We start from the raw sequence: 18,752 nt of genomic DNA on the forward strand, positions 1-18,752 counted from the left end.
TGTTCTTGTAAATCTTGTTTATAATTTAGTTCACGTTTTTTTTGTGAAAGCTGTTTATCTGATGCTCTGTTTCTGTGATGCTGCTGCAAGTAAGATTTTCATTGCATCTGTGCAGAGATGGACTTGTGCATCTGCTAACAAACCTGACTTTTATTTTGGTCTTACCGTCCCCGAAGTGCTTGTACTTTGCAAAACTCTGGAACTGGACTCCCCCTAGGGATGTGAGTTTGGTGTGCCGTTCCCACGGAGCCTTCGTTGGGCTGCCACCTTTCAACACAAACAGCAGTTTGGAGAGCTCGGGCAGGAAGAGGTGAGGAAGAGTCCAACTGTAGATATGGGGGTTCAAGTATAAAAACTGGTCTCCTGCAAGGGCAAAGGGTCATGTCTGTTAAGAGGGTACCAGTCAGAGTGGCTAACCTCAGAGAAAGTTTTTACATCTGATTACCCCCAAAACATAGAACACAGAACATTACAGCATAGGCCCTTTGGCCTACAATGTGGCAAGCTTTTAACCTACTCCAAGATCAATCTAACCTTCCCTCCCATATATTCCTTCAGTCTTCTATCCATGTGCTTATCTAAGAGTTTCTTAAATGTCCCTAATGTATCTGCCTCTCCCACCACCCCCGGCAGCACGTTCCACACACCCACCACGCTTTATAGGCATCCATTAGTCTCATGAGACCATGGATTTGCGCCTTGAAAGGTTTCCAGGGCGCAGGCCTGGGCAAGGTTGTATGGAAAACCAGCAGTTGCCCATGCTGCAAGTCTCCCCTCTCCACGACACCGATGTTGTCCAAGGGAAGGGCATTAGGGCCCATACAGCTTGGCACCAGTGTCATCACAGAGCAATGTGTGATTAAGTGCCTTGCTCAAGGGCACATTATTTGAAAGAATTTTGGCATCTACATTTAATAATGAAATAGGTCTATATGACACACAATCAGTAGGATCTTTATCTTTCTTAAGGATTAAGGAAATAGAAGCTTCATAAGATGTGGAAGGTAACTCTCCTGACATAAAAGAATCTTTAAGCATTTCTAACATATAAAGAGTAAGCAAGTGTTCAAATTTTTTATAAAATCCTACAGTAAAACCATCCAATCCAGGAGCTTTACCAGATTGCATTGAAAGAATAGCTTTCTGAATTTCTCTTTCAGTAAAAGGAGCATCAAGAATTTGCTGATCTTCAACAGATATTCTAGGAAAATCAATCTCTTGTAAAAAGGCATACATATTAGAAGGGTCAGCTGGAAACTGAGATTTATAAAGTTCACTGTAATAGTCTTGAAAAATTTTATTAATATCTTCATAATTACAAGCTAAACTACCATCTCTCTTACGAATTTTTAAAATTCTTTCTTTTTAATAATATGGGAGATGTTTCGAAATTGATTATACGGGAAACACTCAAAGTATATTTGCGAGGTCAGATAATACTTTATTTGGCTAAACTTAAGAAACAGACAAAAGTAGAATTAGATAGAATTTCCAAACTAATTAAAGATCTAGATAATACTCATGCAGTTTCTCCTGATGTTGATCTATTTAAACAAAGGCTCGAACTTCAATTTCAATATAATTTACTATTAACTTATCCGATTGAAAGAAATTTGCTTAAATTAAAAAGTCAATTTTATATGTCTGGAGATAAAAGTAACAAGCTATTAGCATCTCAACTTAAAGCAGTTAGAGCTAAAAGACAAATCTTAAAGCTCAAGGGCACAAGGACACAACACGCTGCCTCAGCTGAGGCTCAAACTAGCGACCTTTGAATCACTAGACGAACGCCCTAACCACTTGGCCACGCGCCAACACTCGGCATAATAAAAAATTTCCCTTTGACATCCATCCTGTGCTTTCTTTCAATCACATTAAAATTATACTCCCTGGTACTAGTTATTTCTGCCATGGGAAAAAAGTCTCTGAAAAATGTCTCTATTTCTGCCGTGGGATAAAAAGGTCAATTGATCTATCATCTTTAAACCTCTATATCAACTCACCTCACATTCTCCTTTACTACAAAAAGAAAAGCCCTAGTTCACCCAACCTTTCCTCATTGGACGTGTTCTCTAATCCAGGCAGTATCCTCTGCACCCTCTCTGCATCCTTTCTATAATGAGGCGACCAGAACATGTTACAAAAGACACGCATTAGCAAGGAACAATATAATTCCTTATCAGAGTGCCATGCACAAAATGCTGAAGGATCTCAGCAGGTTGGGCAGCATCTATGGGGAAGAATAAACAGTTGATGCTTTGGGCCCGAGACTCTTCAGCAGGACTAGAAAGGAAGGGGGCAGAAGCTAGCAGAATGATGAAGGGTCTCAGCCTGAACGTTGACTGTTTATTCTTCTTCATAGATGCTGAGTGCTGAGTACCTCCAGCATTTAGTGTGTGAATTTGCAGCTTCTGCAGAATCCCTTGTGTTGGTAATTCCTTACCGATTTCTGTCACCTGATCGTATTTGATTGTAACGCACAGAAGGGTCTGTCCATTTCGCCGTCCAGACGATGGCCAAGCATACCCCTTCGTGGCGTTGGGAGGAAAGTGTGGCACACTGTGCGACAGCCAGAATCCCTGGATTTTGTCAAACATCAGGACCCCTGTAATGAGAAAACAGTGGAGCACTGATAACCATAAACGTCAGTCTCCAAAAGGCCATAAGACACAGGAGTACAATTAGGCCATTCTTGATACCCAATGTTGGGAAAAAGACTTTCTTTCTATCTGTTGTGTATTTACTATTTCAGTAATATTTGAGAAATCTTATATATATTGTTAAATTAAGCATTTTTGTTCATTTAAATAATTCATTACAGGTTATATGTAAAAGTATGTGAATTACACACTTCATCGCATTACCATGTGATACATGCATGCCTCACTTAAAGTAAAACACAAAGTTAAACCCACATTTCAGACTCCCATGTCTCCCTTTGAGTCAGTTGAATGTTTTGAAGTCACAAAACATAACACTATGATTTTATACACCTCTTGATCATCCTTCAATCTTCTCTGTCCTCAGAGAAAAAATTTCAATCGATGCAACCTCTCTCCATTCTTCAGTACCAGTAACATTATCATACATCGCCTCTGCACTCTTTCCAGGTTAATGACATCTTTCCTACAGCACGGTGCCCAGAACCGAGCGCAATATTTCAAATCCAGCCTTATCAGCAACTTCTGCAATCAAAATCAGAATCAGGTTTAATATCACCAGCTTATGTTGTGAAATCTATTGTCTTTGTAGCAGGTGTACACTACAATTCATAATAATAGGAAAAACATGAATTACAATAAGTGTGTGTATGTATATGTAAATGAAATAAGTAATACAGAAAATAGAAATAACAAAGTTCATGGGTTCAGTGTCCATTCAGAAATCTGAGGGCAAAGGGGAAGAAGCTGTTCCTGAATCACTGAGTGTGTGCTTTCAGGCTTCTGTACCTCCCCCCTCATGGTAGCAATGAGAAGAGGCCATGTCCTGGGTGATGGGGGTTCTTAATGATGGATGCCACCTTATTGAGGCATCATTCCCTGAGGATGTCCTGGATATGATGGAGGCCAGTGCTCATAATGGGGCTGACTACGTTTAAAATTCTCTGCAGCTCTTTTCAATCCTGTGCTGTAGCCATCCCGCCCACCCCCTCCCCTATACCAGACGGTGATGCAGCCAGTTAGAGTGCTCTCCATGGTACATCTGTAGAAATTTGTGAGTGTTTTTGGTGATATACCAAATCTCATAGAAACATAGAAAACCTACAGGACAATACAGGTCCCTCGTCCCACAAAGCTATGCCAAATCTTAGAAATTACCTAGGGTTACCCAAAGTCTCCTATTTTTCTAAGCTCCATGTACTTGTCCAGGAGTCTCTCAAAAGACCCTGTCGTATCCACCTGCACCACAGTCGCCAGCAGCCCATTCCACTCTCTGCGTAAAAAAACTTACCCCTGATATCTCCTCTGTACCTATTTCCAAGCACCTTAAACCTGTGTCCTCTCATGCTAGCCATTTCCACCCTAGAAAAATTTCATGGAAATACAGATACAATAGGGTCTTTCAAGAGTCTCCTAGAAAGGTACATGGAGCTTAGAAAAATAGAGAGCTAAGGGTAACTCTAGGTAATTTCCCTCCTGGTTCTCCTAATTTCTTTCTTAAGCTCTTTCCTGCTAGCCTTATAATCTTCTAGGTCTCTATCTTTACCTAGTTTTTTGAACCTTTCGTAAGCTCTTCTTTTCTTCTTCACTAGATTTACAAAAGCCTTTGTACACCATGGTTCCTGTACCCTACCATCCTTTCCATGTCTCATTGGAACGTACCTACTCAGAACCCCACGCAAATATCCCCTGAACATTTGCCACATTTCTTCGGTACATTTCCCTGAGAACATCTGTTTCCAATTTATGCTTCCAAGTTCCTGCCTGATAGCCTCATAGTTCCCCTTACTCCAATTAAATGTTTCCCTGACTTATCTGTTCCTATCCCTCTCCAATGCTATGATAAAGGAGATAGAATTGTGATCACTATCTCCAAAATGCTCTCCCACTGAAAGACCTGACACCTGACCAGGTTCATTTCCAATACCAGACCAAGTACAGCCTCTCCTCTTGTAGGTTTATCGACATATTGTGTCAAGAAACCTTCCTGAACACAGCTAACAAACTCCACCCCATCTAAACCCCTCAATCTAGGTAGATGCTAATCAATATTTGGGAAATTAAAATCTCCCACCACAACAACCCTGTTATTATTACTCCTTTCCAGAATCTGTCTCCCTATCTGCTCCTTGATCTCCCTGTTACTATTGAGTGGTCTATAAAAAACACCCAGTAGAGTTATTGGCCCCTTCCTATTCCTAACTTCCACCCACAGAAACTCTGTGGACAACCCCTCCATGACTTCCTCCTTTTCTGCAGCCGTGACACTATCTCTGATCAACAGTACCACGCCCCCACCTCTTTTGCCTCCCTCCCTGTCCTTTCTGAAACATCTAAAGCCTGGCACTTGCAGTAGCCATTCCTGCCCCTGCACCATCTAAGTCTCTGTAATGGCCACAACATCATAGCTCCAAGTGCTGATCCACGCTCTAAGCTCATCCGCTTTATTCATTATACTCCTCGCATTAAAGTAGACACATCTCAAACCATCGGATTGAGTGCATCCCTTCTCTATCACCTGCCTATCCTCCCTTTCGCACTGTCTCCAAACTTTCTCTATTTATGAGCCAACCTCCCTTTCCTCCGTCATAAACGTCCCGGATCCTGGCACCTGGGAGGCAAACTACCATCCGTGTTTCTTTCCTGCATCCACAGTATCGCCTGTCTGAACCCCTACCTATAGAGTTCCCTATCACTGCTGCCATCCTCTTCCTTTCCCTACCCTTCTGAGCCACAGGGCCAGACTCTGTGCCACAGGCACAGCCACTGTTGCTTCCCCCAGGTAGGCCATCCCCCCAACAGTACTCAAACAGGAGTATTTATTGTTAAGGGAGACAGCTACAGGGGTGCTCTCTAGCATCTGACTCTTGCTCTTCCCTCTCCTGACTGTTACCCACTTATCTGTCTCCCGAGGCCCCAGGGTGACTACCTGTCTATAGCTCCTCTCTATCACCTCCTCACTCTCCCTGACCAGACGAAGGTCATCGAGCTGCATCTCCAGTTCCCTAACGCAGTCCCTAAGGAGCTGCAGCTCCAAGCACCTGGCACAGATGTGGCCATCCAAGAGACTTGGAGTCTCCAGGCCTTCCCAGATCTGTCACCGAGCACAGAACACCGGCCTCACACACAAACTTCCTGTCTCTAATCTACACAGTTAACCTACCTCGCCTGGATCCATTAACGCCTAAGCTCCATTGAGCCAAAGTCTTCCTACTCTATCTCCCTCTACTCCATTGCCCACCCCTCCAATGTCTGCTCTATAAAGCTGTCTCCTTTTAAACTCTCCTCGCTGTTCTACCTGGCTGATGTCCACACGCTTGCGCAGTCATGCCCCGATCAAACCACTAAAGAAATAACCGTCTCCTTTTAAACTCTTCTCGCTGTTCTAACTGGCTGATGTCCAAACCAACTCCTCAAATTCCTAATGAAATATAGTCGCTGTCATGCCTTCTTTGTAGCTTCATCGATATGTTGGGTCGAGGTTAGATCCTCAGAGATATTGACACCCCTAAATTTGAAATTGCTCACTCCTTCCACTTCTGATGTCTCTGTGAGGACAAGTGCAACATAACATCCCAACTTCTGTACATGATGCTCTTGGTTTTGATACTAGATTTGGAACAAGTATAAATGAATGGTCGCTCATTAGAAGAATGAGTGGGGAGGGGATCTCATTGAAACCTACTGATTATTGAAAGGCCTGAATAGATGCAGAGTGGATGTAAAGAGGATAATCCTGATAGCGGGGGAGTCCAGGACCAGAGAGCACAGCCTCAGAACAGAGGGATCTCCCTTTAGAATGGAGCTGTTGAATTTCTTTAGCCAGAGGATGACGAATATGTGGAATTCATTGCCCAAGTGATTTAAAGTGGAGATCGATCTGTTCTTGAATAGTGAAAGGTTACAGGGAAAAGATAGAAGAGTAACATTGAGAGAGAGTACTAGAATCAGATTCAGAATTAGCTTTAATATCAGCAACAGGTTGTTACAGTTGTTGACATTGTGGCAGCTGTACATTGCAATGCATAATAATGGAGAAAAATGCTGTAAATTACAGTAAGTATATATCTTAATTAGTTACATTAAATAAGTAGTGCAAAAATAAAAATAAAAAAGTAGTGAGGTAGTGTTCATGGGTTCAATGTGCATTCTGAAATCAGATGGTGGAGGGGAAGAAGCCGTTCCTGAATCGCTGAGTGTGTGACTTCAGGCTTCTGTACCTCCTCCCTGATGGCAGCAATGAGAACAAGGCTTGACTTGGGTGATGGGGGCCCTTAATGATGGACGCTGCCTTTTTGAGGCATTGCTCCATGAAGGTGTCCTGGATACAACAGAGTCTAGTGCTCACGATGGAACTGACTCAGTTTACAACTCTCTGCGGCTTATTTCGACCCCTCCTTTCCAGATGGCAATGCAGCCAATTAGAATACTCTCTGCGGTACATCTGTAGAAATTTGTGAGTGACTTTGGAGACATACCAAATCTCATCAAATCAGCCAGAAGTCAATAGGGAAGCAGACTGAAGACCACAAGACATAGGAGCAGAATTAGGCCATTCAGCCCATCGAGTCTGCTCTGCTATTCCATCATGGCTGATCCCGGATCCCACTCAACCCTGTACACCTACCTTCTCACCATATCCTTTGATGCCCTGACTGAGCAGGAAACTATCAACATCTGCTTTAAATATACCCATGGACTTGGCCTCCCCTGCAGTCTGTGGCAGAGTATTCCACCACTCTGGCTAAAAAAATTCCTTATTATTTCTGTTCAAAAGTGTTGTCTCTCAATTTTGAGGCCGTGCCCCTTAGTTATAGATACTTCCATGGCAGGAAACATCCTCTCCACATCCACCCTATCTAAGTCTTTCAACATTCGGTAGGTTTCAATGAGGTTCCCCCACATTCTTCTAAATTCCAGTGAGTACAGGCCCAAAGCTGCCACACACTCCTCATATGCTAATCCCTTCATTCTCAGAATCATCCTCGTGAACCTCCTCTGGACTCTCTCCAATGACAACACATCCTTTCTGAGGTATGGGGCCCAAAACTGTTGATAATACCCCAAGTGCAGCCTGACTAGTGTCTTATAAAGGCTCAGCATTACCTCCTTGCTTTTATATTCTAGTCCCCTTGAAATAAATGCCAATATTGCATTGACCTTCTTTACCACAGACTCAACGTACAAATTAACCTTCTAGGAGTCTTGCACGAGGATTCCTAAGTAAGTGATCTCTGTGTTTCGGATCTCCTCTGTGACTAGGCTTTCCAGCCCTTCAAGTTGTGCCACCCAGCAATCTCCCAATATAATCTTAGCCCAATCACAGGACAACTTACAATGACCAATGAACCTACCAACTGGTACGTCTTTGGACTGTGGGAGGAAACCAGAGCACCCGGAGGAAACCCTTGTGGTCACGGGGAGAACGTACAAACCCAGGTCGCTGGCACCGTAAAGCTTCGTGCTAACCACTACACTGCCATGCTGCACCATGATACTATCAGAACAGCAGTTATTGATCTGCCGAGCACTACGTATTCAGTAGTTAAATTTGTCAGTGTGGCAGTGGTTAGCATAACGGTTTACAGTGTCAGCAGCCTGGGTTCAATTTCCGCCGTTGTCTGTAAGGAGTTTGTATGTTCTCCCCATAACCATTTGAGCTTACTCCAGAAGCTCTGGTTTCCTCTCACATTCCAGAAACATACGGGTTAGGTTTAGGGAGTTTTGGGCAAGCTATGTTGGCATTGGAATGTACAGCGATATAGTGGGCGACCCCGAACAATTCCTCGGACTGTTTTGGTTGTTGACACAAATGACACATTTCACTGTATGTTTCAATGTGCAAGTGACAAATAAAGCTAATCAAAATCTAGGTGCGCTGGTTAGGATTAGTTGGTTGTGGGCATACTACGTTGCTGCCAAAACTGTGGTGATACTTGTGGGCTGCCCCAGAATAATCCTCACTGATTTGATTTGGCACAAGTAACACATTTCACTCTATGTTTCAATATTTTGATGTACATGTGACAAAGAAAGGTAACCTTTAATCTTGGAGCTCCGGTTACAAAGCTATTTTTATATTTTGGGTCACTCAACCACTAGTGGGATGCCATGGTAGTGTAATGATTAGCATAACCCTATTACAGCCCAGGGCCCTTGGAGTTCAATTCCAGCATCCTCTGTAAGGAGTCTTTCTATGTCCTCCCTATGAACGCGTGGGTTTCCTCCGGGTGCTCCAGTTTCCTCCCACAGTCCAAAGATGAACTGGTTAGTCAGTGATCTAAATTGTCCTGTGATTGGAGGCCTTTGTTGGTCAGGGTGTGACTGTGAATGCTGCCTCCCAGCTGTCTAGATATGCAAACCGTGGCCACAACGACCTGCTCCATGCTGTATCTCTAAATAAATAAATAAATAGGTTTGACTCTTGACCTCACAGCCTATGTTGTGAAGTGTGAGGTGGTACACTTTGGAAGGACAAACTCCAAGGCAGAGTACAAAGTAAATGGCAGGATACTTGGTAGTGTGGAGGAGCAGAGGGATCTCGGGGTACATGTCCACAGATCCCTGAAAGTTGCCTCACAGGTGGATAGGGTAGTTAAGAAAGATTATGGGGTGTTTGCTTTCATAAGTCGAGGGATAGAGTTTAAGAGTCGTGATGTAATTTTGCAGCTCTATAAAACTCTGGTTAGGCCACACTTGGAGTACTGTGTCCAGTTCTGGTCACCTCACTATAGGAAGGATGTGGAAGCATTGGAAAAGGTACAGTGGGGATTTACCAGGATGCTGCCTGGTTTAGAGAGTATGGATTATGATCAGAGATTAAGGGAGCTAAGGCTTTACTCTTTGGAGAGAGGGAGGATGAAAGGAGACATGATAGAGGTGTACAAGATAATAAGAGGAATAGATAGAGTGGATAACCAGAGCCTCTACCCCAGGGCACCACTGCTCAATACAAGAGGACATGGCTTTAAGGTAAGGGGTTGAAAGTTCAAGGGGGATATTAGAGGAAGGTTTTTTACTCAGAAAGAGTGGTTGGTGCGTGGAATGCACTGCCTGAGTCAGTGGTGGAGGCAGATACACTCGTGAAGTTTAAGAGACTACTAGACAGGTATATGGAGGAATTTAAGGTGGGGGGTTATATGGGAGGCGGGGTTTGAGGGTCGGCACAACATTGTGGGCCGAAGGGCCTGTACTGTGCTGTACTATTCTATGTTCTATTATTATAATGTTGCACCTTATTGTTCACCTGTACTGTATTTTCAAGGCAGATTTTCTCAGGCTGTAAAAGGATTAAAAAAAAAGAGACGTAACTGTAAAGCGATTGGAGGAGAGTGGGGGAGGGATGTCAGAGATAAGCTTTCTTACACAGAGAGTGGTGCGTGTGTGGAACATGCTGCTAGAGGTGCACATTTTGCGTCACTCAACCACTAGAGAGACAATAGGATTCCAGATCTGGCTTCCACCCATGTCCTGATGTCCCCTGGCTATCTTCATGTCAATCACGTCAATCATGTGTTTGAATTCTTCACATCAGTCACGCATTTGCCTCTATTGAACTGAAACTTCAATGAAGTACTGGCAGCAAATCAACAAATCCAGTGAGATAGTTAACAATGGAAAATTACTGCTTACAGAACCACTCGAGATTCTGCAGATGCTGGAAATCTGGAGCAATATGTACAAAATGCCGGAGGTACTCAGCAGATTTGGGGGGGGAAATTGACTGTGAGGAAAAGAACAGCCCTGATACAGGATATCGGCCATTCCTTCCCTCCCACAGATTCTGTAACGGCTCGGCGGAGTGAACTGGGTTGAATCTAGCTCCCTCCTGGGTAGGAAAAGGCTTTTCAGAGCTGGTAGAGCCAAACTCATCCAGTTAGGGAGCAGGTTCTCCGTCACACTCCTGCAGACGGTGGAGAGTCTTTGGAGTGTCAGGAATTGAGTCACGAGGGATTCTGCAGGTGCTGGAGATCTGGAGCAACATACACAAAATGTAAGACTCTCAGCAGGCCAGGCAACATCTGTGGAGCCCAGGTGGAAAGCCTCAACTTGAAATGTTGGCACTCCATTTCCTACCATAACTACTGTCTGATTCAAGATTCAAGGGTTGTTTAATGTAATTTCCAGTGCACATGGAAAGGAGAATGAAATAATTGTTACTCCAGATCCAATGCAGCACCAACAAAATACACAATAAGATAAAGAACACAATAATAGTAAAATAAAAAACACAATAAATATAAATATTATGATAGCTTATACACATAGATTGATTTTATGACAATAAAGTGACACTAGGCACAGGAGTGTCTGTACATAAGGTGATTGACAGGAGATGTCAATCCCTTGGTTCCTCCCTGTGCTCATGGGTCAAGGACTTTCTCACAGACCGACCACAGCAAGGCAGAATTGGTAAGCACACCTCCAGCACCCTCATCTTAAAAATAGGCACCCCGCAGGGCTGTGTGCTGAACCCTATGCTCTACACACTCTTCACACATGACTGCACCTCCATCTACATCTCCAACTCCATAATTAAATTTGAGGACGATATCACAGTGGTTGGCCTGATCTCAGACGAGGATGAAACAGCCTACAGGCTTGAGGTGGATCATCTGACCGAGTGGTGTAAGGACAACGACCTGGTCCTTAACACTTGTAAAACAAAAGAGGTAATCATTGACTTCAGGAGATCAAAGGACAGAGTACACACCCCCCTCCATATACAAGGAAAGGTAATGGAAAGTGTGGAAAACCTAAAGTTCCTTGGACTTATGTTGTCAAAACGGCTGACATGGACCACCAACACATTGCAGCTTGTAAAAAAAGGCACAACAAAGACTCTCCTTCCTCAGAAAGCTGAAACAGGCCAAACTCCCACAAAAGCTGTTGCTTAACTTCTACAGAAGCACAATTGACCAACAGCGCCACAGTGCGGTGTGCCAGCTGCACAGCCGCTGAGCGACAAGACCTGCATCGCATGGTGAAGGCGGCCCAGTGAATTGTCAGGATGGAGCACCCAGGACTGGACACCATCTATTCCAGCAGACTCAGGAGGAAAGCAATCAGCATAACCAGAGACACCACACACCCCGGCAACACCCTGTTTGACCCGCTGCCCTCCAGCAAAAGGTTCAGGACACTAAAAGCCAGAACAAATAGACTGAGGAACAGCTTCTATCCCAGAGCTGTGGCCTCCATCACACCACTCCCACAGAGCAATGACTGAAACTGTGAGCACACTCAAGGACTCAAATACTTGCACTAACGGCACTTTGTGCATTACTGTGATATTCTGGTGCTGCTGCAGCTTATTTTCTGCTACTTATCTATTTAATACTGTTTCTCTATTACTGTCTTGTTTTTACCTACCGCTTTATTTAATTGCCAGAGGAAGCCAGACAGCGTTTCATTGTACCTATGTATAATGACAATAAAGATCATTCAATTCAATTCAATGATAGAGTAGTGGATGTTGGGGGCGTGGAGGGGTGGGTTAGTGGGTGGAGGTGTTGATCAGCCTTACTGCTGGGGAAAGAAACAGTTTTTGAGTGTGGTGGTCCTGGCGTGGATGTTATGAAGCCCCCTCCCTGATGGGAGTGGGGGAGTGGGACAAACAGTCCATGAATGTCGTGGGTGAGATCCTTCGTGATGTTAACAGCCACTTCTCGGCACCCTTCTGTACAGACGTCCTTGACAGCCGGTAGGCTGGTGCCAGTTAGCCTACTGGTAAGCTGAGTTCCTCCAGCACTTTCTGTGTGTTTGTAGATGGAGGATTTTATGCTGGAAGGTGACTGAAGGGCAGGTTTGCAGATGAACCTGCTGCACAGCAGTAAGGTAACATGGTGGTTCAGATATTAAACTAGAAGTCAGAGTACCAGAAATTCAAAACCATGAGTTCAAATCCCACCAGAGCCATTGAGGAATTAAAGTAATTAAATAAATCTGCCAGCATAAGTCCATAATGATGACCTTGAAGACGATCAGATCATAAGACCAGAGGCATAGAGGCAGCATTGGGCCATTCAGCCCATCAAGTCTGCTCTACCTTTTCATCATAGCCAATCCATTTCCTGCTGAACCCTATTCTCCTGCCTTCTCCCCATAACCTCTGACACCCTCACTAATCAAGAACCCATCAACCTCCACTTTAAATATAGCCAATGACCTGTCCTCCACAGCTATCTGTAGCAATGAATTCCAAAGATTCACCACGCTCTGGCTAGAGGAAATCCTTCTTATCTTGGTTCTAAATGGATGTCTCTCTATTCTGAGTCTGTGCCCTCTAGTCCTCGACTCCCCCACCATAGGAAACAAACCTTTCCACATCTACTCTATCTAGACCTTACAGCATTTGATAGGTTTTAATGAGATCTCCCCTCATTCTTGTAAACTCCAGGAAGTACAGGCCCAGAGCCATCAATCACTCCACATACAATAAGCTTTTCATTTCCAGAATCATTCGCATGAACATCCTCTGAGCCCTCTCCAATGTCAGCACATCCTTTCTTAAATAAGGCAGCCAAACCTGTTCACAATACTCCAAGCAAGGCCTCATTAGTTCCTTATGTAGCTTCAACATTACATCCTTGCTTTTATATTCCAATCCTCATGAAATGAATGCTAACATTGCTCTCAACCTACAAATTAACCGTAAGGAAATCCTGCATGAGGACTCCCAAGTCCCTTTGCACCTCAGAGTTTTGAATTTTCTCCCTGTTTAGAAAATATTCTATGCTTTTATTCCTTCTACCAAAGCTCTTGGCCAAACACTTCCTAACACTGTATTCCATGTGCCACTTCTTTGCCCGTTCTCCAAATCCATCGAAGTTTTTCTGCAGCCTCTCTGCTTCCTCAACATCACCAGCCCCTCCTACAAAGGTATCTTCGAACCTTCCACAGTCCTGGCCACAAAGACATCAATTCCATTACCCAAATCACTGGCATACAATATAACATAAAAAGATTTGGTCTCAACACAGACCCCTTTGGAACACCACTGTTCACCAGCAGCTAATCAGAAAAGGCTCTCTTTATTCCCATTTTTTTGCCTCTGACCATTCAGACACTTTATCTATGGTAGATTTTTTCCTGTAATACCATGGGCTCTTATCTTGTTTAACAGTCTCATGTGTGGCACCTTGTAAAGTCTTTCTGAAAATCCAAGTGCACAACCATCCACTGATTCTCCTTTGATTATTCCATGACCATCGAAAGAGAATTAGGCCATTCGGCCCATTGAGTCTGCTGTGTCATTCCATCACAGCTGATACATTATCTCTCTCAACCCCATTTTCCGTCTCCCCGTAACCTTTGACACCTTGACTAATCAAAAACCTATCAACCTCCACTTCTAATTGTGACGAGAGTACACATAGATTAAGATGTTAGCTGTCCTGTGCTGGCACCAGTGGGATCAGCAGTTGGTCTGCCACCTGTCTTCAGGAGAAAGAGAGATAAGGAACAATGGAGCAGCATTTGGAGATGTTAATGAAGGGACGGAAGGAGAGCTGTCAAGATCGGCTCCCCCTTTGAACCCTGAACTGTTTGAAGTGATGGACAGGTGATACCCCAGCAGAGGGATAAAAAGGGACAGGTTCGCTAAGGCAAGATACACACGACACCACGAGGTAACGAGACCCTGGAAGCGGTGTGCCTCCTACAAGTTGGTGGGAGTTTTTGTAGGGCTGGTCGCGGGCCCAAGCCATAGACGCACAGGGTGGAAAGGTACGATCGGCGAGAACCTGGTGTGTGTCCGCCCTTGCCTAGGTGCCAGGTTCACCGCAGAGAAACGATCGTATCTGGAAATGGAGGGGTCACGGTCGGTGACCTCAGAAGACATCACAAAGGGCTCGCCCGAAAGCTGACTGCGAAGAATATCGAAGGTCTGTGTGGAAGTCGTTTGAATATTCATTCGTTTTGCTCTCTCTCTCCTTCCCCCCACTGTCCATCTCCCACGGCAGTGATTACGGTGAACTGAACTGAACTCAATTGAACTGAACTTTGCATCACTCTGAAACTGGTCATTTACCCCTAGACGACGATAGAGCTTGATTGATCCTGTTATCTTAATTCTGTGTACATGTGCGTTTATCATTGCTGAACTGTTGCATTTATTATCCTTTTGATTAGAGTACTGTGTTGCTTGTTTCTTTAATAAAACTTTCTTAGTTCTAGTAATCCAGACTCCAACTGAGTGATCCATTTCTGCTGGTTTGGCAACCCAGTTACGGGGTACGTAACATAAGTGGGGTTCTCGTCCGCGATTTTGAACGCTAAATTTGGGACGGAGTAAATTGATTGGGTTAAAATTCCCGAAAGAAAGAAAAGACAAACAGCAGAAATGGAGATTGAGGAATTTCTAAAGGCGCCGACCTTGGAGGCATTAGAGGATGCCAGGAACGCGAAATTGGCAGCTGTGGCCAAACGGTTGAATCTTGCTAAGGGGAAGCCGACAATGAGGAGAGAGGAGATACACAGAGCTATCGTAGAGCACTATGTATCTAAAGGCGTGTTTCCCCAAGGGGAGCTGGAGGTGGTGTCTATTGAAAAACCTGCTGGAGACGCGGTACAGGTGCAGCTTGAAAAACTGAGACTCGAGCACGAGTTCCAGGTATGGCAGCTAGAACACGAAGAGAAAGAGAGGCAATAGGAGCAAGGAGAGAAAGAGAGAGAGTTAGAAAGGCAGGAGAAACAGTTAGAAAGGCAGGAGAGAGAGAGAGAGAGAGAGAGTGTTAGAAAGGCAGGAGAGAGAGACAGACAGACAGTTGGAGCGAGAAGAGAGGCAGTTGGAGAAACAGAGGGAAAGGGAATTTGAGCTGGAGAAGTTAAAGATAGGGGCAGAGCAGGGGCCCATGCCGAACCCAGGTGGAGGGTTCCGGGCTACCAAGGAGGTTAGGCTGGTTCCCCCATTTGACGATACCGATGTGGATCGGTACTTTCTCCATTTCGAAAAAGTTGCTACAAGTCAGGACTGGCCGAGGGATAAGTGGGCTGTTTTGCTTCAGAATGTACTGAAAGGGAAAGCCCAACAAGCTTACTCAGCTTTGTCCGCGGAAGATGCCCAGAGAGGTGAAAGAGGCCATCCTCAGGATTTATGAGTTGGTCCCGGAGGCATACCGGCAGAGGTTCCGGAATGCGAGGAAGCAGTGGGACCGCACGTATTTAGAGTTTGCCCGTGAGATGCAGACATATTGTGAGCGTTGGTGCGCCTCGAAGGGGGTAGAGGGGGATTATGACAGACTGCTACAGCTGATCCTGATTGAGCAGTTCAAAGGTTGTGTCCCTGAGGGTATGAGACCCTACCTAGATGAGAAAGAGGCAGCCACGTTAGCCGCAACTGCTAAGTTAGCGGATGAGTACGCGTTGACGCATAAAATGAAGTTTGCCCCGAGTAAAGGCTACCAGAAGGGTAGTCAGGACGGCGGGGAGAGTCCGCCAGAAAAGTCAGAAAGTAAGCCGGGGACTAGTGAGAAGGATAAGGTAGACCGGGAGCAGTCTGGTAAGAAGTCTCCTGGGGTCGTCTGTTATAATTGTGGGAAAGCCGGACACTTTGCGTCCAGGTGCTTTGCCCCAAAGAAGGAGACGGGAAAAGGAAAAACGGCGATTTTGACTGGCTGTATCGAGCTGGTAAATGAACCGCTAGGAGAGGAAAGGTCTGCCAAAGTTCAGGAAGGGTGCGAGAGGTTTATCTCGGCCGGATTGGTGTCAGTGAAGGAGGGATTAAACCCAGTTCCAGTGCGGATCTGGAGAGAAACGGGAGCGTGTCCGTCATTGATATTGAAGAGTGTATTAGAGTTTAGCTCAGAGACCCAGACTGGGGAGGTCAAGGTCAAAGGTATTGGGGAAGGGACAGAGGCAGTCCCTTTGCACCAGATACACTTACAAAGCAACCTGGTCTCTGGACTAGTCACGATTGGGGTGAGGCCCGAATTACCGATGAAAGGCGTGGAAGTCTTGCTCGGTAATGACCTCGCCGGGGGAATCGTGTTCCCAGCCGTGAGATTGACAGGTCAGCCTGCCAGCATTGAGGCCCTGCCCATGGACACACGGGTTCATCACGGGACTGCCGAAGTAAATTTAGCTGAGATGTACCAGGAGGAGGTAGAAAGTGAAAAGAAGGAGTGTAGTGAAACAAGAGGTAGTGAGGGAGCTGAGACAGACTTAGCATTAGCCAGGAAAGAATTTGTGCAGGCGCAGGAGCGAGATGAGGGGCTGATGGTTTTGGCGGAGACAGCTCTCTCTGACGCAGAATTAAGAAGGGAGCCAGTAGGCTATTGTGTGGAGGAGGAAGTGCTAAGGAAGAAAGGGAGACCAAGTACCGTACCCGCAGATGAGGAATGGGGGGTGGTGCAAAAGAGCTATGGGGATGAGATTTGTAACCTGGCCCACCAGGTACCCCTCAGTGGACATTTTGAGGTGCTGGAGGAAACAGTTGGTGGAATCATGAAAGAGGTTTACCGGCTGCACCGGAGGAAGGATGTTATTGATTATGGCAGACGCGAACTGAGACGGTCACAGGCTTTTGATATGCTAACAAATCTAGTCAGTGTTAGCGCGGAAATCAATGAAGCTAGGGTCCCTCGATAAGAAAAAAACACCATTTTGAAAAGATGAGTATGGTATTAACCAGATGGGAGAAGGCTATTGTTTTGGCCAGCTCTGCTGATAAGGTCTCTCCCTTAATCCCCGAACAAAGCGACTCTTTAGGAGAAGTAATTAAACGGCTCGCACACGTGTGTTTGATTGTCCCGAGGCGATGCAAAGAACTGGGACGTTGGGTGGTGTTTGTTACGCTAGGTTAGCCTAGTGAGCAACTGCCCTATAGAATGAGTAATCCAGTGAAGAAAGGGCTGACGAACACAGAGGTGTGTATTGGCGATGTAATACGGCTGTCTGAAGCCAGCCTGATAGTGAACCTTGAAAAAAATGAGTTCGGCCACACGAAGGTCATTTACCTGGGAATTATGGTGACCCAGGGGCAGCTGGAAGCGATGCAAGCTACAGTGCAGGCTATCGCTGACCTGCCAACCCCGACAGACAAGAGGGCCCTCAGAAGGCTCTTGGAGATGGTGGGGTACTGTAGGAAGTTTTGTAATAACTCTGCGGTTACTACCCCTCCCCCTCCTACTAAGCCCTTGCGAGAGAAAACTAAGTCGGAATGGGACGACCCTTGTTATTGTGGTCCGGGACGAAATCCAATGAGAGGTTACATTGATCGCAATTCATCAGTGTTTTCGGCCACTATGAAGTTTGCTAAATTGGAGCCTGGGTTAAGGGATTATTAATAACACATATAAAAGGAACAGAAAATGTGATTGCTGACTGTCTGTCAGGTGTTGACAACTTAAAATTCGCTGTATTAGCTAAATAGCTGATAAAGATGTATATTTGTGTGTATCAAATAATGTATTCATGTTTGTAATTTTTACCCCAGTAAAAATCCTTAAAGGTGAGGGGTGTGACGAGAGTACACATAGATTAAGATGTTAGCTGGCCTGTGCTGGCACCAGTGGAATCAGCAGTTGGTCTGCCACCTGTCTTCAGGAGAAAGAGAGAGAAGGAAAACAATGGAGCAGCATTTGGAGATGTTAATGAAGGGACGGAAGGAGAGCTGTCAAGATCGGCTCCCCCTTTGAACCCTGAACTGTTTGAAGTGATGGACAGGCAATACCCCAGCAGGGGGATAAAAAGGGACAGGTTCGCTAAGGCAAGACACACACGACACCACGAGGTAACGAGACCCTGGAAGCGGTGCGCCTCCCACAAGTCGGTGGGAGTTTTTGTAGGGCTGGTCGCGGGACCAAGCCATAGACGCGGGACCAAGCCATAGACGCACAGGGTGGAAAGGTACGATCAGCGAGAACCTGGTGTGTGTCCGCCCTTGCCTGGGTGCCAGATTCACCACAGAGAAACGATCGTATCTGGAAACGGAGGGGTCACGGTCGGTGACCTCAGAAGACATCACAAAGGGCTCGCCCGAAAGCTGACTGCGAAGAATATTGAAGGTCTGTGTGGAAGCCGTTTGAATATTCATTCGTTTTGCTCTCTCTCTCCTTCCCCCCACTGTCCATCTCCCACAGCAGTGATTAC

General features: G+C 45.3%; 1 protein-coding gene across 1 annotated transcript in view; it reads right to left on the reverse strand.

Annotated features, from left to right (window-relative positions):
* The window catches only part of dnase2b (deoxyribonuclease II beta), a 41,628-nt gene that overhangs the window by 4,812 nt on the left and 18,064 nt on the right, over window positions 1–18,752 (reverse strand). Inside the window, exons 4-5 of the mRNA XM_072273289.1 lie at window positions 2,444–2,605; window positions 166–363 (exon numbers count right to left, since the gene is read on the reverse strand). Of these exons, the coding sequence (XP_072129390.1) occupies window positions 166–363; window positions 2,444–2,605 (360 nt within the window). The remainder of the gene's footprint in view (window positions 1–165; window positions 364–2,443; window positions 2,606–18,752) is intronic.

Source organism: Mobula birostris, chromosome 12 (assembly GCF_030028105.1).
Source record: "Mobula birostris isolate sMobBir1 chromosome 12, sMobBir1.hap1, whole genome shotgun sequence".
Lineage (NCBI taxonomy): Eukaryota > Metazoa > Chordata > Chondrichthyes > Myliobatiformes > Myliobatidae > Mobula > Mobula birostris.